At 40.7% G+C, this 21,402-nt stretch overlaps 1 protein-coding gene and 1 long non-coding RNA gene across 4 annotated transcripts in view; one reads left to right on the top strand and one right to left on the bottom strand.

Moving 5' to 3' along the window:
• LOC106517317 (uncharacterized) overlaps nt 1-823 on the top strand; it is a 7,878-nt gene extending 7,055 nt beyond the window's left edge. The window contains exons 3-4 of the long non-coding RNA XR_001310193.1: nt 10-170; nt 304-823. This is a non-coding gene — a long non-coding RNA (uncharacterized LOC106517317). The remainder of the gene's footprint in view (nt 1-9; nt 171-303) is intronic.
• A 5,286-nt stretch (nt 824-6,109) lies between these two features.
• kdm4aa (lysine (K)-specific demethylase 4A, genome duplicate a) overlaps nt 6,110-21,402 on the bottom strand; it is a 22,834-nt gene continuing 7,541 nt past the window's right edge. For 2 of the 3 annotated variants that reach the window (XM_014008080.1, XM_014008079.1), the window contains exons 8-22: nt 20,836-20,973; nt 20,524-20,756; nt 19,337-19,485; nt 14,171-14,574; nt 13,628-13,718; nt 13,347-13,531; nt 11,483-11,687; nt 11,298-11,374; nt 10,256-10,311; nt 10,006-10,114; nt 9,623-9,811; nt 9,365-9,535; nt 8,870-8,989; nt 7,092-7,184; nt 6,110-7,017 (exon numbers count right to left, since the gene is read on the bottom strand). In XM_014008080.1, coding sequence (XP_013863534.1) covers nt 6,877-7,017; nt 7,092-7,184; nt 8,870-8,989; nt 9,365-9,535; nt 9,623-9,811; nt 10,006-10,114; nt 10,256-10,311; nt 11,298-11,374; nt 11,483-11,687; nt 13,347-13,531; nt 13,628-13,718; nt 14,171-14,574; nt 19,337-19,485; nt 20,524-20,756; nt 20,836-20,973 — 2,361 coding nt within the window. In that variant the 3' untranslated portion in view covers nt 6,110-6,876. The remainder of the gene's footprint in view (nt 7,018-7,091; nt 7,185-8,869; nt 8,990-9,364; nt 9,536-9,622; nt 9,812-10,005; nt 10,115-10,255; nt 10,312-11,297; nt 11,375-11,482; nt 11,688-13,346; nt 13,532-13,627; nt 13,719-14,170; nt 14,575-19,336; nt 19,486-20,523; nt 20,757-20,835; nt 20,974-21,402) is intronic. The other variant, XM_014008081.1, reaches the window with a different exon arrangement.

Below are 21,402 nucleotides of genomic sequence, written 5' to 3'. Positions count from 1 at the left end.
TTTTTACAGCTGTACAAGCACGCGCTCCAAGCAGGAATGTGTATTGTGATATTGGAACTACACCGAGGAGTGTCCCTAGGATAATTCGACTCCTGTGTAAAGAGAAAAATGCAAGTTGTTAGCCGATGACTCCTCCTATAATCTGGATGGAAATGATAGAACTGCACAAGGTAAGCTAGAAATCATGTTGCATTAATTAAATCACTGTTTTTTTATGTCTTGATAAGAAGTAACATCTTTTTTGTTCTTCCTTATTGCTACTTTGCTCCTTCAATGAAGCTAATGTTTAGTTTTGTTTTTTAGTTTCTTGAGGCGTCCCACATCCAGGGAATCTCTGAGCAGTGCTTCAAGGCAAGCTCCTCATCCCCACCATCAGCTGGCAGTGGAAGCTGGAGCAGGATGAGCGTATCGACAAGACCATTGCTCGTGGGTTTTTGACACTTGGAGACATGAGAGCTGATTCAGCTGGTATTCAGATATATTTACTATAAAGTATTCCCAACTAGCCCCCACCATACGCTGCTCCTCCAGTCTCCTGGTGCAGTACCATTGCTTCCTGCACTCTCCTCACCCCCACCCACTCCAACCCAGCCTCACTTCCACCTCACAGCTGATCAGGTGAGAAGTCGGCTCAGGAAAACAAAGATCAGGAAGGCAGCAGGACCGGCTGGAATCAGCCCCAGACTGCTCAGGGACAGTGCAGACCAGCTCTGTCTCAGGAGGAAGTCACCCCCTGCGGCAGTGGTTCCCAACCCTGGTCTTCAAGGACCCCTATCCTTCATGCTTTACTTGTTTCCCTGCTCTTCAGCAGGTCTTCAGAAGATTGTTAATCACTCAGTCATTCAAAGCAGGTGTGTCAAATCAGGGAAACATCTAAAAATCACTGCTTTAAATGTTGACAAACACCTCAAGAGCTTCTCTGAGCTTGATGACACATTTTCAAATTATAATATTGACTCAGTTTTATGTTTTTTATTATTGCCTCTGGAAGCCATTGATTCTTTGCCATTTATTTGTAATAATAAATCAGATACGTATCAAAGCAGTGATTCTCAACCCTGGTCCTCAAGGACTCCTGTCCTACATGTTTTAGATGTTTCCCTGATTTGATTAAGGTCTGACAAATGGTACATATTGAAGATTTGTATCAAATATGCCTGCTGTGTTAAAATGTTAGTAATTCATACATTCAAGGTGAGGAGTTCAAAAAACATTTTAAGTGGTCAATAATTGTTTTCTTCTGTTTTACAGACTGGCCTGTGTTGTTCCCTCTACCTATAACACATATTGCAACATGTATACTGAGTTATTGGTGTGCATATAAAAACTCCTAAACTGGCCTTATATGTAGATATCTTTGACTACATAAACACAGGAAGTAATGAAATCTGTTTGTTTTCTTTGTTTGAACCAAAGAAAAGAGGAATCTAAAAGTATGTTTTTATGTACAATCACAAACAGACGCTAATACTGCAGAAGATCTCGATGACCTTTTAAGAACAAGATGTAATAATTTGAAGGAAATATCTAAATCATCAAATCTGTTCTTTGGGACAGATAAAATAATACTAAAATCTGTACCGGCCTTTCATCTTTTTTTAAACAAAGATCTCAGGTGAAAAGTTAGTGTTCAGAGTATGTGTTGAGTATGACTATCAGCTACTACCACACCAGGTTTTAGGCAAGTTTTTGCAAAACTGACTGAGTTATGGCAAATTTGTTGTTTTTGTTTTTTTTTTTAAGGTGATTATCTTGGTTTGAGTCATTTACATGATCGCCCACCTATAGATGCTGCAGGAGAGTATAAAATAAAACAGCCTTAAAACATCAAAATAATAACCTAAAATTGTTTTATTTTCTCTTCAGGAGCCAAACATGTTGACTGGGAACATTTAACAATAAACTCTTACATTTTACAAGTTTTCTGTGAGGACAATGAACATGTTTTACCAAACAGAATAGAAAAACCCATGTTCTGATGCCGTTTTGTTGGTCTGATTATAAAAGGCCAGATGAAAGCAGGGCGTCTGAAGTGTAAACAACTAAATAACAGAGTTTTCTTGTGGGTAAAAGCACAGGAACACACTGACAGGCAGCAGGTGACCTTGTTTAAACAGCCTGACTGAGATTATCAAGCTGCACCAAGAGGAGCACAGAGCTTATAGGGTAGCAATACATAATACAGCACAGTACACAAAGTAAATACTAGGTACAGACCTGGTAATTACCGAATACATACAGTAAATACTAGGTACAGACCTGGTAATTACCCAATACGTACACAGTAAATACTAGGTACAGACCTGGTAATTACCCAATATATACACAGTAAATACTAGGTACAGATCTGATAAGTACCCAATAAGTACAACGTAAATGCTAGGTACAAACCTGGTAAGTACTCAATAAGTACAAGGTAAATACTAGGTACAAACCTGGTAAGTACCCAATAAGTACAAGGTAAATACTAGGTACGAACCTGGTTAGTACCCAATAAGTACTAGGTAAATATTAGGTACAAACCTGGTGAGTACCCAATAAGTACAAGGTAAATATTAGGTACAAATCTGGTAAGTACCCAATAAGTACAAGGTAAATGCTAGATACAAACCTGGTAATTACCCAATACGTGCACAGCAAATACTAGGTACAGATCTGATAAGTACCCAATAAGTACAATGTAAATGCTAGGTACAAACCTGGTAAGTATCCAATAAGTACATGGTAAATGCTAGGTACAAACCTGGTAAGTATCCAATAAGTACATGGTAAATGNGTAAGTATCCAATAAGTACATGGTAAATGCTAGGTACAAACCTGGTAAGTATCCAATAAGTACATGGTAAATGCTAGGTACAAACCTGGTAAGTACTCGATAAGTACAAGGTAAATACTAGGTACAAACCTGGTAAGTACCCAATAAGTACTAGGTAAATATTAGGTACAAACCTGGTGAGTACCCAATAAAGTACAAGGTAAATGCTAGGTACAAACCTGGTAATTACCCAATACGTACACAGTAAATCCTAGGTACAGACCTGGTAATTACCCCAATACATACACAGTAAATACTAGGTACAGATCTGATAAGTACCCAATAAGTACAATGTAAATGCTAGGTACAAACCTGGTGAGTATCCAATAAGTACATGGTAAATGCTAGGTACAGATCTGATAAGTACCCAATAAGTACAAGGTAAATGCTAGGTACAGATCTGGTAAATACCAGATAAGCACTTAGTACTTACCTGGCTGTATCATGCATTGCTCAAAAAGTTTCTTTACAAATGATCAACACATAAATTCATGAGTTGTTTTGAAGGAGGTTAAAATCAGAACAATCCTTTCAAATGTATCTTCATGTTGCAGAAAAAGAGAAGCTCAGCAGATTCACTGCAGACATTCACTTCTTAAATAATCTTTTTAATGAACAGTAAAACGACAGGTAAATGCACGGCTCGGTTCTGCTAAATGAAATGTAAAAATGACACGGATCCACACACACAGACACACACATGAGCTGCTAAACAGGCTGAAGCTGAGTCCATAACAACATTGATCTTGAACAAAAAAACAGCTTTTCTTCTATATACTGGATGAGACGTGAACTGATGTAACGTCCATCTTCATGTTAAAACATAAGCAGATAAATGAAGCTTTAGAAATGATCCACTCCTGCCAACGTTACAATTTGATCTCAAAATGATCCAAACCTTGTTAAAGATTTTGTGTAAAAAAAAAAAAAAAAAAGAGAAATAAATCTGTGTGGTTATAAATATTTACAGAAACTTTAAAATGCCTCTTTCTGTAGAAAACACTCGACTGAAGACAGAAAACTAAAGTTTACGCATTTTACAAACAGTTTTTTTATTTTAGCAAATGTTTAAAAACTACCTGGAAAAATAATGATATTGTAAAGGCGAGCTAAAAAGTATTGATTAGGTAGTGAAACTATTATAGAAAATGCTGCAGAATAATTTAAAAAAAAACTTCAGAAATAGCTGCCAGAGTTCAGATGAAAGTTCCAGAAACATCTTCTAATTCTTCTATTAGGATTTAAAACTAAAGTTTTTTTAAACTGGGTTAAGGGTGGTTTTATTTAAAATGTTTTATGTGTTCTAATGCTGATTGAAAAAGCAACAGAGACAACCTAACAAAAACAAAAAAAAAAAAAAAAAAACAGCTTTAACAGGAAGTACTGCTCCAAACTCAAGAAACATCCGAGCTGTTTGCATCATTCATTAATCTGTTCACATGTGACAGAGAAAACTTACATTCATTTTAAGCTTCAGCCAACAGACACCTGGAAAAAAATTAACTTTAGGTTCAATTTATTCTTAGAACACACAGATACAAATAAAACTTTTATAAATAAATCTTTTTTAATAAAGTTAGAATAGTAGTTTTCCTGTGGTCTGAAACTTGAGTATCATCAGGCTCAACACCACCCCTCTCTCACACAACTGGTTCATTAAGTCAAATTAAAGATTGCAAATTTTTATAATTTTTAAATATTCTGTTGTTCCATATCAAATAAAAGCAAAATGTAAGAAAGTTGTAATATTTGACTTATTGAGCAGAGCCAGATAAATAACAATAGATGTAATATAAAGAGTGCAAAGTGTTAAAAACACGACTCGAGTATGATGAAGCTGGAAGAGTTTTACAGTAAGAACCCTTCAGAACGTCTGCCCGTAAAACAATTTAAAAAAAAACAAAGTTGGCCCGATCCAAAGCTGCTATCTCAGATCAGAAGCCCACCGCTTCTTGAAGGAATGCATATCTCCCGCCGCCTTTCACGTCAGAGTTTCAGTTCATCTTATCTACAGATCTTTGTTTAAAACAACTAATTGGAGTTGATTGTCTGTTAGCAAAATATTTCATGAACCAGCTGATAACGAAACTTTGAGGAAATAATCTGATGTTTGTCCACAGCTGAATAACTTCAGGAGTCACGCCAATTCTAAACGACAATTTGGTATTTTTAAGACTCGAGACGAGATGATCTGAGTTTACTCTGCAGTGGGTGATATGCACGATATGATCAGCCTTTAACTAATCATACCAAACTGTTTTGTTGCAGCTTTTACAATTAAACCCAAGTTCAGAAATGTTAAAGGGATCCCCGATTAGTTGTAACATTAGACCTTATTTAATAAACATGTATTTTAACTGTAAAATAAAGACTGTAAAAATACTGTAGGATGTTTAGTTTTTATAATTTTTAAACTAAAATTTTCAAAATATATTACACGGACGGGGCCAATTTATTTACACGCAAAGCATTCTGGGTAAATGATGACGTGGATAGGTCCTCAGTGTGAGGCTGCTAGTGAGCTATATCCACCCTGAAGGTTAATCTTGAACAAAATCTGATGATCGACTCTTTTAAATGAAACCAGAGAGCGTTGACAGAGAGAAGGTAGAAATGACTCAGTCTGTAACTGAAAATATGGATGGAGGACAACAGAGCTGCTTCATGGAAGAAGAACATCAGCTTAGCCTGTTAGATTTGGCGTTAGCCCCAACGCTATCACCATATACAGTATATACAGTACAATATATATATATACACACACACACACACAGTATACGTATATAAGCTCAGCGCTACATATTCTCCTCTCGTCACTGAGGTCCTCCATCCATATGACAGAGAGGGGAACACAAAAATGACTCAGCCTGCAACTGAAAATATGGATGGAGGACCTCAGTTTAGCTTGTTTGTTTGTTGCGCTATACATATAAGGCAATAAAGCGTTGGTGCTAGCGCAAAGGCTAACAGGCTAAGCTGAGGTTCTTCTTCATGAAGCACTCTGTTGTCCTCCATCCATATTTTCAGTTACAGGCTGAGTCATTTCTACCTTCTCCTCTCTGTCAACKCTCTCTGGTTTCATTTAAAAGAGTCGATCATCAGATATTGTCCAAGATTAACCTTCAGGGTGGATATAGCTCGCTAGCAGCCTCGCACCAATGACCTATCCACGTCATCATTTACCCAGAATGCTTTGTGTGTAAATAAAATGGCTCCATCCGTGTTAAAATATATATTTAAAAATTTTCAAAACTGAACATCCTACAGTATTTTTACAGTCTTTATATTACAGTTAAAATAAACGTTTATCAAATAAAGGCTAATGTTACAACTAATCAGGGATCCCTTTAAACGCGACGTGCTTCAGTCTCTGTGGGTCAGAGAGGACAGAGCAGCTCTCCGATGGACAAGAACAGAAATATACTAGAAGCAGGAAAGGATGTTGCTTCTCACTGAATTATCATTTAAATACAAATAATACTTTAAATACTGTATGTAACCTTTACTAACACCATCGCCAAAAACAAACAATAACAAAACAATAGAAATGTTTAAGTTAAAGGCTTCTGGAGCAGAAAATACCAGTATCAGCAGATATTTAAACTCTAATCGGAATCAAACGAAATAAAAAAAGGATTGGTGCAGCTCTCAGATCAAACTAAAACAATTCTGATCAAGTGGATTAAAGGTTATCTGAATTGTTTGGGTTGAGCACCATTTGTTTCAATTAAAGAAAATCAAAAACAAAACTTGACAGGTAAAACCAGGGTAATTTTTTAAACTACCAGGATAAACCATAGTCAGTTTTTATCTAGCAGATAAAGCCAGGTCATTTTTTTGGAAGTACCAGATACAAAAATGTTATTTTTTTAATCTGACAGGTAAAACAGATTATTTTTTCATCTACCATGTAAAAACAGAGTTGTGGGTTCCTGTAGACTTGACAGAGACAGATGAATGTGTGAAGGAGGGGTCCTTCAGGGAGCTACACTCTAAGGCTGGGGGGGGCTGCTCGGTTAAGGTGCTGTCCATCAGTGGTGCTGCTGGGAGGGGTGTTGTCTTTACTCCATGATGGCTCTGTAAATCACAGGCTCGATGTAGTCCCCCCTGTAACGTGAGTTAATAACTCTCTGTCTCTTAGACTCCTGGATGATCTCGTTCTCTTCAAAGATCCCATCAAACCTCATGTCTGATGCTTTGGACTGCAGACACAACAGGAGGGTTTCATTACAAACACAACAGCGAGGACAGAACAAGAAGGCAGAGCTGCACGCACCAGTCTGGACTTGACCCTCTTGGGAAGTTCTTCATCCAGAGTGTAGACGTCGTCTCTCTTGGCCGTTAGCTGCGACCCATCTTCAAATTCCACCTGCGTTTTACACGAAAAACAACCAACTAGACCCACCAATTTTTCTAATTATTATTTATACTGTGTTCCACTATCAAATCAATTCATTTGTGTTAAATTATCAAAAACTGTATTAAGTCATTTCTTAAATCACTTTTTTATAACCACTGCTAGATCACCAAAACGTCTGGTAAAGTCTGAATGAAAGATTGCACATTGCAAAATTTGTCTGGCCCAGTTCTGGATCTTATGTTACACCTGAGCTGCTGTCACCAACATTCAACTAAAGACCCTTTTCCACCGGCAAGGATTCGTGTGGAACCAGACCCTTTAGTCAGAGCCTACTTCTCTGTGGTTCTAAGTGTACCACACTGGCCTGAAAACATGACATCAGAAGACTGTTGGTCATTGATTGGTGAGTGGGTGGAACCACTCGTTTTGTCATGAGAGCTAACCAGATCCGCCATTTGCAATAACAACACCACCATGTCCTCCATTGTTGCGTTGCAGATCTTTTTGGGGTCTTCTTCTATGTTTAATTGTGGCAAATAGCTTAATGGAGCATAACAGCTGGTGAGGCGTGTGGCATCAACTTTCAGACTCTGGGACCTCCCAACTTTACGATGAACCCACCCACTAGAGCTGTTGCTGAAGTGTAATGGATGAAGCGTGCTGTAGAGGAGCAGGTAGAAAAGGGCCATAACTGAACTCTATAGTTTTTGTAGGGGTGCACCGAAAAATCTGACTTATTGGCACCTATTTCTTTAATTTTGAGAGATCTGCCGATATTTAGATAAGATCTGTGGAAAACATCAGCTTCGCATCTACCTCCACAAATGTCTGAAAATCAGCCACTGTCCTCTTCTGCTCTGCTGTGAGCACTACCTCTTGTGCAGTTAGTAAGTTTGTATTGTTTCAAGAGTATTGTTCAATATTTCAATCTTATTTTATTGAAAAACATTTAAGTTGTGACCTTATAACACCTGACAGTGTCGGTTATTAAAAAAAATCAGTATCGGCAGGTCAGACCTTTTAAAGAACGGCCAGAAAACTGCAATTGGTGCACCCCTACTTTTTAGACGTCAACAAAAAAAGCTAGATTTTTCTTGAATCTGTTCATTTAAAGAGCCATGCATATTCTTCAAATACAAAAAGTCAAAGAAAACATCTTTATATTTAAGAAAGTTGGAATAATACACACGATTTAACCCATTTTGCCCAATAACTGACATATTTTCTTTTGAATGTGGCTCAGCCAAAGTGAAACAGGAAGTGACATCAAAGGGGAATTTTTTAATAAATAAAAATCTCTGGTCTTTGTTTACTGAAACAATATTATTTGAACTCTTGATTCTTCTTCATTTTTCTCTGATAGTGACTCAAAATAATCTAAAGAAACATCAGATTCTTCTCTGCAGGCTGGGTTGTTAGCCATTTTAGCAAAGCTCTGTTCACATGCAGACATTCCCCTTTGACATCACTTCCTGTTACTTCACAGGCAAATATCTCAACAACTGGTCATCTCAGCAATATGAAATTTCTTTTGCAATATTTTATCAATGTCCTCTTTCTAAAAGTGCATTCATATGTATAACAAAAAATTGACATCACAGGCACTTTAAAGATTTCAATTAAAAACATATTATTAGCTGAACAAAAGTAAAAAGAGGCTTTAATCTAGCAAAGTCCAATAAAAAATAACTTACCTGATACATTTGAATAACATGAACTGCAACAAATTTGGCCCCGTAGACCAGCCCGTCTGTCCACCGCACCTGCACCTCCTCACCCTGAGGAGGGGGTCCGAGCTGAGCACAATCTCGACTCTGGTCAACAAATCAAACATTCTTCTATCAAACTTTCAGAAGGACACAACACACACACCCTGACATCATGACTCAGCAGAAAAACAAGACAAAACTCTTGTTTAAAATATACATACTGTTATAATAAATGTTAATATATAAAACTAGCACTTTAAGAATAAAACAGTTGTTCAGTGTAGTAAATATAGACTTCATTAAACTGTTCCAATGGATATAATATGTTGACTGGGTTCAGATTGACTTGCTGTTCTGTGTGGATCCAAACCACAGTCCAGATTTGAAGAACTTCTGACATAAGGGACAACATTTAAAGAGTCCCTCTAAGGTTTTCCTGCTTTTGCAGTAAATGAGAATAAAGAGTTCAACAAAACGCACCACAATGTCTTCTGGGAAGAGGTTATCACTGAAAGAGCCATCGTCAAAGTTGACTTCATAAAACGTCTCTTTGGACAACTGCACCACATCACACTGATAGTAACGGCCGTTTTTGTGCTTGCAGATGACTTTCTGTCCCACAGTGAGCTCGTGCATGGCTGCTTTACTGCGCTGTGAGACGAGAGAGAGAGAGAGAAAAAAGAATTCAAAGCATTCTGAGTTGAAATCAAAGACGATGAGGAGTGGGAAGCGTCTCACCTCGATCTGAGTGGGACCTTTGTGTCGACAGCAGGTGACGTGGACCACAAAGGGCCACTCGTCCGGCTGCATCAGAACCCCAGCAGCCTGGGCGCAGGTGGGGTGGTACGCAGTGGGACAGCGGCCGTGAGAGCACTGCACGCAGCAGCCTGACGCCTTCTTCATCCGCTTTTTACAGTAGTAACATTTCTGCCGCACAGAAACAAAGCATGAATCTGCTGAAGTACAAGGTAAATACTAAAAATATTAAATAAAATGTGTCACTCAACCAGAAACCTTTGACGTTTTTGTTACAGACCTATGTAGAAACCATGACGTCATTTTTTTCTTTCACTGATGACTTCTAGACATTTTGTTACAGTTTATAATCCCAGTGAACTCACCAGTTTAAATCTTTGCAGAGGGATTCCACTTAAATCCACAGGACTCCTTTCAGTGATGTTAACAAATCGAGCCTCCAGCACAGCCACGGCACACAGGACATGCACCCACCTGCAACAGACACGCTCACATCTCAGTGTTCTCCACAAACGACAGGCTGTGTGGATATATACTGGTTGTTATTGTAGGGTCTAGAATTTGGCGCCAGTTAGATTTGTGCAAAGCCATGTGCTCAGGGTTATTGGAACTTACTTGTCGTTGGTGGTTTTGTGCAAGGCTCCGCCCCTCAGCGAACACAGGCAGCAGTTCTACAATAAAAAAAAAAAGAAAAATTTATTAAATGGAAAAACAACAGGAAAGAAAGCATCACTTAGAGGCTGTAAGAGTAGAGATGAAAATGTCTGGAACCATAAACCACTGACTGGATCTGGATGCTCAAACATTTAAAAATAGCTTTAACTACTACTACTACTAACTACTACTACTACTAACTACTACTAACAACAATAATAATAATAGTAAAACAATATCAGTATATTACCTATTAACAAATTAAAATACTACTACTACACTGGGGCGGCTGTGGCGGAGTGGTTAGGGGAGTCGTCCTGGAACCAGAAGGTCTCTGGTTCAATCCTCTGTCCAGCCGTCTCAGTCGTTGTGTCCTTGGGCAAGACACTTCACCCACCTTGCCTACTGATGGTGGTCAGAGGGTCCGGTGGCGCCGATGCATGGCAGCCCCACCTCTGTCAGTGTGCCCCAGGGCAGCTGTGGCTACAGTGTAGTTTGCCATCATCAGTGTGTGAATGTGAGTGTGAATGGGTGAATGTCTGTTAGTGTAAAGCACTTTGGGGTCCGGAGGGACTTGAAAAAGCGCTCTATAAGTTCAGTACCATTTACCATTTACTACTACTACTAACTACTACTAACAACAATAATAATAATAGTAAAACAATATCAGTATATTACCTATTAACAAATTAAAATACTACTACTACTACTACTACTACTACCAACAACAATAATAATAATAGTAAAACAATATCAGTATATTACCTATAAACAAATTAAATGCATGCACGTGCGTAGTTATGGAAGTAAATTCTGCTCATCATTTTTTAAGGTTACATAGAGCTTAGCTTTCACAGCTGTGCTGGACAGGCAGCTAATACTAAAATCAGAAACCTGCAGCTCCACCTACAGATACAAGCTGGATTAGAAATGTCCTGATCTTTTTTTAAACTGGAAAAAATTATTTTTTAAAATCCGACTGACTGTGGCTGTAATGACTGACCTCAGTCATAGCGTTGGCTTTACAGCGTGAACACTTCCACTCCTTGTTCACAGTGGCTGGATCAACACCATAGCAACCTGTACACACACACACACAGCAGCAGCAGCAGCAGGCAGTGAGTGAACCTGTGAGACATTACTAAGGTTATGATAGAAACCTGCAGATTGTGCAGATTGTGTACTGACTGGTGTGAACCCAAACGCTACACTGTGAGCAGCTTATCAAGAGGCTGCTGCCGTCCTCCTCCAGATAAGGTGTGATGGGTTGCTCCTCACACTCTGCGTCTTCTTCTGTGGTGGTGGTGAAGCACATTTCTGGAATCAGAGGCTTGGTCTTCCTCTGCCCTCCGGCTGCTGTGATGGGACTGTTTGTGCTGTTCATATACTCAGTCTGACAGTAGACACAGAAAAACAAAGTACTTTTCTCAGAACTCATCAGCACTTCTACAAATGTCTTCATTGTCACAGAAAAAGAAAAGAACTCAAATGCTGCAGTAACTGTCCGCGGTTCTGTAACGCTGCCACAAAAACACCAAAATCAAATGTAAACAAACTGTAGAGAAAAGTAGAAAAAAAACTAAAATAAAAAATGCAAAACTAAAAACATTTGTTGAGTGATGACAAGGTGTAACATTAAACTACTGCTGAGTGGAAATGGTTTCAGTACAAATACATGGACTTAATGGATGATTTCAGGTCCAGTATCCTGTGAGAGAAGGCAGGATGTCCTCGGTACTCAAATATCAGAGGGATACAGTATTTCTAGTGATTCTTTGTTATCTAACCCTAATATCTATTTAAAGTGTCCAAAAAATATTAAACTCAAGGTCTGCGGCAAAATGAGTCCCTCAGGTGACTTCCGCCTGCTCCCCCCCACCCCACCAAATAATAATAATAATATTAATAATAATAATACATATTCTTTTACTTAATTTAGTAGAAAAATTGTCTTAATATAAATTTTAAACTTTAAAGGTATGATTCAATTCAACAAAATAAGCCAATTTAAAAAGTCTCCCATAATGCATGTCATTTATGAATGAATGGGAATTCCCATCAGAAAGTGGGAGAGTTCAGACTTGAGCAAGGCAGCTTTGCACCACAACTCAAAAGTGAGTAAAACTCTTACTTTTATTAGTATTTCTGCATTATTTATTTCATATTAAGTCAGAAGTACACATAGTACTTTTCAGTGTTTACAGGAGGACATGTTAAAACAGTGGTTCCCAAACTTTTCAGCTTTTGACCCACAAAACAACAGTAGCAGAGAACTGTGCCCCCAACTATTTTTGGAGGATAAACATTTGTATCAGGTCAACTAAACATGGGCATAGTAACAATATTTATTATTCTACATTTATACATTTTAGGCAACTAAGGCAAAAATGTAATTCAGAAAATCTTTTCAGGACTCCACCTTGATGTTTCAGAACCCCACTTTGGGTCCCGACCCCAACTTTGGGAAACACTGTGTTGAAACACTGTTTCTGTGCAGAAAATATCACGTAGTCAGTTATATTTTGTTAGCAGTGTTCAGTCAGAGCAATGAGACGAGGAACAAAAAGTTTCCTGTTTAGTTGAAGTTAAACATAAAACATTAACGATAATTACAACTGTCACTTTGAGGACAGCCATAACGCTCATGTGTATGGCGTGGTATGAGGGCCAAAATTAAGAATATTGCACAACCAGCAGTTGCTACATCCTTGTAGCTGGAGGCTATATCTATTCCTATGCCAGCTATTGATCTGATTAATGATAGGCCGGCACCGGTCACTGAAAGGCCGGCACAGGCAAATGAGAAGAAGACTTTTCATTTGTGTTAGCATCAGAGAGGCTAGCCACTAGCATGGATAAGCTGGCGTTAGCATTAGAGAGGCTAACAACTAGCATGCCCTCTGGACTCACTACATTGTTTGTATAACACAGCTTTTTTATCTTCTGGTCACGTTAACATGGTTGGGATCTTGGGTTCTGAATATTTGACCAACTCCAGATCAACCGTTTCCGTCCCACTGCAGCACAGAGAGGCAGCTTTGGTTAAGATTACCTGCTGGTGTGTGTGGAAGAGCATGCAGATGGAGCAGTACGGAGGTTTGGAGCCCATTCGATGATTGTACTCTCTTTCTTTCTTAAGATTGGGGGGTCTGCTCTGCCAAAGATGTGCCAGAGGCTTGGCCCAGTTTTCCCCTTCCAAACTCTCCTCCTCAGCCGGAGGAAGCTCCTCTGGAGCTTCTGTGTCACAAAAAAAAACACAAATTCACTGGATTCAGACAACTTCAGAGGTTTGAGATTTAGGACAGTGTTTTTGTTGATGGACTCATTTCTCACCTGTGCCATCCTTCAGAAGAGGAACGTGTTCTGGCAGCTGAACCACATCACTCACTGGCTCTTTATCAGCTGCTGGAACTTCAGTCACCTGCTGGAAAAAACAAAGACACATCAGCATGAGTGTGTGGATATCAGTCATGTTTGGTAAAATGAACATCTGAGAATCTGAACCTGCTGCAAAACATTTTGAATGAAGCTTTGGACACGTTAGCCATAACCAGCTGTCAAAGACAACAAAGAGGGAGGGACCAAGCCTTCCTGCAAGTGGAGGTGACTTAATGGAGATCCAACAAACTGGAGTTGTCATCTGGATGTTCGACTTGGGGTTAAAAGATTGTCTTCAGAACTCATTGACTATCATTTTTATCATTTTTCTGGAGTTGGTAACAGTATGATGGTACTTATTTTATTTTATCTCCTCAGAGCTTAATTAAATAGTTAGCCTTCTGTTTTCCTCCCACCAGGTTTAAACAAACTAATTCTGATTCATAATTTGGGACAATTTCTTTATAAAAAAACAATAGGAGATTAATTTCCACTCACTTCTTTGATGAAGTGTCTGAGCTCCTTCTCCTTCTCGGTGTCACTGTTAGAGCTCTTCTCCTCCTCCTTGGCCAAGGCTTCTTCTCCATAGTCTCCTTTAGCATAGCTGTGAACGTGGAGGACATCAGCAGGGCTCAGCGTCCTCTGGAACATCTTGTGCGTTGGGGTGTTGCTGATTTCCACCGGAGGCTCCACGCTGGCTCCGGCCTCCTCAGGAGTCTGAGCCGCCACCTTTTTCTCCACGGGCTCCAGAGGACTAACATCTGCTGCTGCGACACTGTTCTTCTCCTTTTTTGCAGAGCTCTGTCTTTTCAAATGTTTCCTGTTGGTGGCTTTGGAGGGACCTTTTGATTGTAGCTTTGTGTCTGGATCCTTCTCAGGTTCTGCTTTGGGTCTTACTGGGTCTGAAGGATAGAAATGTCACTATTACTACTGACAGTGCAGTTCTTATGTGTTTGTTAAACTGTGGACTGCAGATGGGGTTTAGAATATTTGTATTTTTGTCCTTTCTATTGTCAGCACATTGTTTCTAGTCTTAATACACAAGTTAGTTAAACTTGCCATAACTTTTAACTAACTTTGACCTATTTCTTGAGTACGTTTGTAGATTCTCTGTCATCCAGAACTACAAAAAACAACTGGCATTCCTCTTTGTTGTTTTTGAGCAAATAAGGACCTACTCAACTTTGTTAGACTTTTCAACCTGGATTACCGAGTTGCATCAGGACAACTGGACTTCTGTTCTGTAGTTGAAGACATTTCTCAGGATGTAAATGGCTTCCTTCACCCTCTCTCAAACAATCTTCTCTGTCCAAAATATGAACAAAGTCTCACAGCTACTACCACATCAACGTTTAGCTTATATCTGTAAATTGGTAGCAGTTGGGCTATTTTTGTGTTTTCTAAGGTGCGATGGTTGTGGCGGCCATCTTGAAATGGTGTGTGATGGCCAAATGCATGGCCATACTCCATTAAAGTCGGTAACGCTCATGCACATTCATTTACTTATTCATTCATTCATTTTATTTTGCAATAGAATGTCATTTGTTAATTTTAAATACATTTGTTCTATTTGTAATCGCGCACATATACAGTAGTTTACTTATGTATTTTTATCAACTCATTGTTTATTTGGTTGTGCTTTTCACTAATTCTTGTTTCTTCTGGTTTTTTTACCTGCTGGGATCTCTGGGAGTTACCAGACAAAACATGGTGGCCAGGGCTTGACACATAACTGCAGGAGGTGGATAATTGGACCGCACCACCAGTTCATGCTGAAGAGGGGGACCTTGTATTTTCTTTGTTTTAACAAGCTTTTGTGTTTAACTGAATATTTACATTTAGAGTTGAAAATGTTTGATTTTCTTCTTTAGAATTTAGTTTTTGTAGCATACTGAACTGTACTGTGTATTTTTGTTGTAGTTAGTGATTGTATTGTGTTATATTAGCCCTCATGTGTTGCAATGGTCTGATCAGCCAGAGTGTATATAAACCCTTGTGTGTCATGTCTCAGGTCAGTTATGTTTTGTTATGCAGTCAGTTTGGTCACATTTTTGCCTGAGTTCATTTTGTTATGTTGGCCTCTTTTATGAGCTCAGTTTTTTGGTTTTTGTAAGTATATTTTTTGGTTAAAATAAAAACGTAAGGTTATGAATATAACCACGGTTCCTTGAAGGAATGGAACGAAGTACAACACACAGTTGTATATGGGACACGCGTGCCCTCGCGCTCCTGGCTGAAGCCACCTCTAATCACGTCTTTAGACCGGTGACGTTGAACGTCTGTTGACAGACTCCGCCTTCACCCTATAAATTCGGAGTCACTAGCGTCATTACTCAGTTAGATACCGCCCTTCGAGCCTTTGTGATGCGGGGCCAACAAGGTGTTGTACTTCATTCCATTCCTTCAAGGAACCGTGGTCATATTCATAACCTTACGTTCCTTTTCAGTCATTTCACTCAGTACAACACACAGTTGTATATGGGACTTGTCAAAGCGCCCCGCAGAGCAGTATCAGACCTGAGTTAAGTAGTGTGCCTGAGTAAGTACTGTACTAATGCAGAGCTTTGGACCCGGCAGAAAGTACAGAATGAGCCACCGAAGGTGCTGTTACATCCAGGCTGTAAAATCGTGCAAATGTGTTTGGTGAGGCCCAGCTGGCCGCGGCACAAATGTCACTCACAGGTACCCCTTTAAAAAGGGCCCAAGATGTCGCTACACCGCTGGTGGAGTGAGCTTTAACTCCAAGAGGGATTGGAAGGTTTTTGCTGCTGTATGCTAGCAAGATGGCCTCTACAATCCAGTGAGAGAGTCTTTGTCTAGAAAGAGCTTTACYTCTGTGTGGGTTAGCAACAGTCACAAACAGCTGATCACATGAACTTACATCCTGTGTGCGGCTGATGTAATGCTGCGTTCACACCGAACGCGATTTCAGCTTCAAAATCGCAGCCAACGCTGAAGTTTGAAGCTTGTGCACTTTGAGGTCAGACGCAGGACAGCTCTTGAAGCGCTGCACGGCGACAGCCGCCCCGCCCCTCCCTCCTCTGTCGGGCTCTGTTTAATGTCGGACGGGGAAGTGGCTTTGCTTTATTTACAGAGAGCAAGAGCATGTCACGTTCATCAGATAATTAATTCATAATTAATTCACCAGATAATTCAGAGTAGAGGCTCACAGCTCGCTTTCAGGACTATTTTTCCAGTCTGATGAGTCGCTGTCACGCATTGGAGCGGATCAGGACACAGGCAGACACTGGATTTCAACTAAAGAGCTCCTCTCCATCTGTTTCAGGTTAGTGGACATCATTCAGTAAACTGTCCCGTCGGGAAATATGTCGCTACGTCACACAGTGGAGTCTCTCTGATTGGTTGACGCTGCGCGTCGAGCTGCAAAAGTTCAGATTTTCTAACTTCAGCGATTTGCGCCTCAGCGCGTCGAACGCTCAGATCGTTCAAATCGCGCTACTCTAATCGCGCTTGAGGTGCCGCAGCACTTCCCGACGTTGCTTGAAGCGCGTCCACCATAGACTTTGCATGTAAACCTGCTGCTCCTGACGCTGAAATCGCGTTCGGTGTGAACGCACCATAAGTGTGTAGAGCACATACGGAGCACAGAAGATGCAGCCTCTTTTGCTCCTCAGATGCAAAAGTGGGGGGGATGAAAGCTGGAAAGCTCTATAGACATAGAGCTGTAACTAGAAGGTATCACCTTAGGAAGATACGCAGAGTTAGGGTGCAAAACCACTTTAGAGTCATTTGCAGAAAACTGGATACAGGATGGGTTCACTGACAGAGCGTGTCAGTGAACACAGTTGTATATGGTCGTGGTCTGGATGACGTCAAGCGCTTGACCAAACAGTCCTGTAGGCGTTTTCGGTTCATCCAAGTAGGCCGCTCTGTCCTTGTCGGGAACGTCTGAGAGCGTTAGCCACAGGTGCTTCTGTGCCTCCACAGTAGAAGCCATTCCTTGTCCCAGAGCCAGAGCTGCACAGCGGGACACACACAGAATGTGGTCTGACGCCAGTCTGATCATGTTCAGCAGGGGTAAAAGGGGGTTTTCCTGCGGCATCTGAGCTGCCAGTTCAGCCAAGGCCATGGCCTGGTAGGTCTGAAGCATGGTGACGGAGCTCAGCGCACGGGCGGTGTTACCTTGGGCTTTGTAGATTTTCTCCGGCTGTGCCGAAGAGAATCTGCAGGGCTTGGAAGGGAGCAGGGTGGGCCCGCTCACACCCTGGTTGTGAGACGAAGCCAAATAAGCGGCTGAAGAAGGCTTCATTGGAGGGGTGCCCACCAGGCCTGCTTGGTCTGCCCCTTCCACGTCCAAGTACTGACTCTGTCCGGGCACGAAGGCGCGGATGGACAGCGGTTTGCTCCAAGACGTCAGCTCCGACACAAAGTCCGGAAACATAGGCAGACGGTGCTTCACATCTGCCGGTTCAGATGGGAGATAAAACCCTGCGAACCTCCATGGCTTTTGAGCAGGTGGGGGGTCGGGCCACTGTACCTCCAGTTTAGCAGCAGCTTGGCGGCACAGGGACAAGAAGGACAAATCCTGGTCCACCCTCTCGGTTTAGATCCAGTAGAAACTGGGTCTCACCCCACCCCGATGTCGGGTGAGGCCGCCTCGTGCTCCATCTGGTCCGCCCAGCTAGCAGCAGGGGCTTCGACTGCCGAATTCTCATCTTCGTTGGACTGAGCCGTCTGGCTGGATTCGGAGAGCAGCGGGTCTTGTCAGAAAACAGCAGTTTCCCCCAGCATTTTCTCCAGGAATTTCACTCTCCTCTCTAGTGTCGGAAACGAAAGTCCGGCACAGGCCCGGCAGGACTCGGGCTCCACAAGTGCCCGTCGAGCGTGAATGATTCCCAGGCAGGCCGGGCAGGCCTCGTGCTGGTCCTTCTCATGAAGCTTAAAGCCGCACCCCTGAGGACAGGGGCGAACAGAAGACTTCGGCTTCTTCTAAGGTGGTTTTGCGCTCATTGTGAACCACAAAACAGATTTTCATCAGAAAATAAAGGTCACTTAAGTAGCGTCGAGCGGCAGACACAAGAACCAGCAGGTAACGCGGTTAGCACCAGTAAAGCTAGCCTAAGAACCTTAGAAGCTGAGCTAACTAGCAGCAGCTATGTGAGCTCAGGTTTAGAGGTGACCATCACGAGGTGAAGGGCGATAGAATTGAGTAATGACGCTGGTGACTCCGAACTTATAGGGTGAAGGCAGAGCCCGTCACCTGACGTTCAACGTCACCACATCACCGGTCTAAAGATGTGATTAGAGGTGGCTTCAGCCAGGCGCGCGCCCCATATACAACTGTGTGTTGTACTGAGTGAAATGACTGAAAAGGATCCCTATTTTTCTAATAATTCCTGAGTCCTCCTGTTTCAACTCGGCCCATCACATGGTGTTTCTTTTGTCACATTGTAAACTGTGGGACTGTTTATGTACAGGAGTGAACTGTTTCAAACTCTTTAATTCAATTTACCACAGAATGACTAATTTAACATTTTATTAAAGCCAATATCTCCCTCATGACTGTTTGTTAAACAGCATTCATTTTTATTCACTCATTTTCACACAAAGTTTAGTCTTAAACTAGTATCCATTAGTGGCAACCCAGTGAGATACAAACTTAACATTGGACTAGAAATAAATGAATAAAGCAGGTGTTTTTACCTGGCTTGTCAGGGACTTTGGTTGGTGACTCTTCGCTCTCCAGCTTGACCTTCTTCAGCTTCACCTCCTCCACCGTCTCATCACACGGTGCTTCTTCAGAGGTCTTCAAAACTTGGTGCTGACGCTTTGTCCCACTTTGACACTGTGGACTGAAAATGACTTGTTTAAGGATTTATTTGACTTGGGGTATGGCTATCTGATTACATGAGAGCTGCAGGATGGGATTTGGGAGAAAAAAAAATTCTCAGTTGATAAATGGCATCGTGTTTTATCATTTGCACAAAAACACACTAATTTCTTCAAGTAGCACATTTCGTTCACCAGGTTTTCTGCCAGAGTTTTCCACCAAGATCATGTAGTCTCCCACTCAGAGTATGTTTTTTTGTGATGCTCAGCTACACATCTGTAAATCTGACTGAGTTACAGACTGGGACGACTGTCTGGAAATAACTTCATCATGGAAGGTGGTGGGTGATATTGCTTCCTTTAAGTAAGAAATAATTTTATTTATCATGACTGTAGCGTCACTAGAGTCCCCTGAGACACCATGACTTTACAACCAACAGATGGTCTTATGAAAATAACTATTATTTTAGGAACTGATCCCAGAAGTTGGTTCAGTCTGACTTGGGCTCAGTCAGCTTAGCTGTGGTAAAATAAAAAACACCCACAAGTCAAATGAATAAACCATTAAACCCTAAAAACTAGTGGTGTACAGATACAGATATCAGTATATTTACAAGTACTTGTACAAAATGCCTCGATATTCTGAACCCATAAAATACTAGTAAAGATACTGAATGTGTTACAGTTTACATTTCAAGAGAAAATTTGGTCAGTTCTTTGTTTTAGAAATTTATACAAGTTGAAACAAAATCTTATTTGTTATTTTTTTTTATTTTAAAATATTTCAACAGTATATATCGTGCTGTATGTCTGATTWGATCCTGTCAGAGGGGCTGTAGCTCTATAAGGAAGGAGGTTTAAGGTCTAACTCAGTACTGGTATTGGGACACCTCTATTAAAAACACTCCAACAGACTGAAGATCACTGTGACAAACATAGTGAAAAGACCATCCTAAAGGTGGGGTCTCAATAAACTGGAACTCTTTAGTGACCTAGAATTAATGAGGGAGTCTCCTGAATGTCTATAGATTGTGGTAGTGAATACTGTAGTAATTTCAAACCTTTTCTCCTCCTGGACTGGAGCGGTCAGCTTCTCAGGTGACATTTCACTGGAGATGTCTTTCGACGGCTTCCTGTTGTCTGATCTGAGGAACTCGGCAGCCTCTGGTGTGGGTTTGGTGTGGTCGATGGGACTGTTGTCCTTCCCTGCTTTCCATAGATTGTAACGTTCGGGCTGAAACTTTCGCACAAACGCATCCATAGAGATCTTCACCACATCCTGACGGCATGAACACTGGGAGGAAAACACGACCAACATTTATAGAGCCTCTAAACATTAATAATAACATTAAACTCTGGCCTTTTTGGTCTACCATTGTTGCCTGTTTTCCATAATCTATCCAACGCTGCGTGGCAAAGTTGGTGGCCTCGGCACAGTTGAAGCCATGGTTGAAACCAGCGTGATAAGCAAATGGGAACGTCACAATGAACTGCCCCACTTCCTGTGTCACCTGGCAGAGACAAATGAAGAGAAACAACAAAAACATCTAATCTCAGCTCTTTCATTATTCCTCACCAACAAAGATGACAGAGTAACGATTTTCCTGCCAGTGTGTTTGTGTGTACCATTAGCAAAATATCTCACAAATCACTGGGTGGAGTTTACTGAAATGTTCATAAAGTAATCATTAGGTGTACATTTACATGATGTCAACACTATTTAAAGGGATCCCTGATTAGTTGTAACATTAGACTTTATTTGATAAACATGTATTTTAACTGTAAAATAAGGACTGTAAAAATACTGTAGGATGTTTAGTTTTGTAAATTTTTAAAAATATATTTACACACAAAGCATTCTGGGTAAATGATGATGTGGATAGGTCCTCGGTGTGAGTGAGCTATATCCACCCTGAAGGTTAATCTTGGACAATATCTGA

Source organism: Austrofundulus limnaeus, unplaced genomic scaffold (assembly GCF_001266775.1).
Source record: "Austrofundulus limnaeus strain Quisiro unplaced genomic scaffold, Austrofundulus_limnaeus-1.0 Scaffold47, whole genome shotgun sequence".
In the NCBI taxonomy this organism is placed as follows: Eukaryota; Metazoa; Chordata; class Actinopteri; order Cyprinodontiformes; family Rivulidae; genus Austrofundulus; species Austrofundulus limnaeus.
This window is presented reverse-complemented; position numbering and strand designations above follow the sequence as displayed.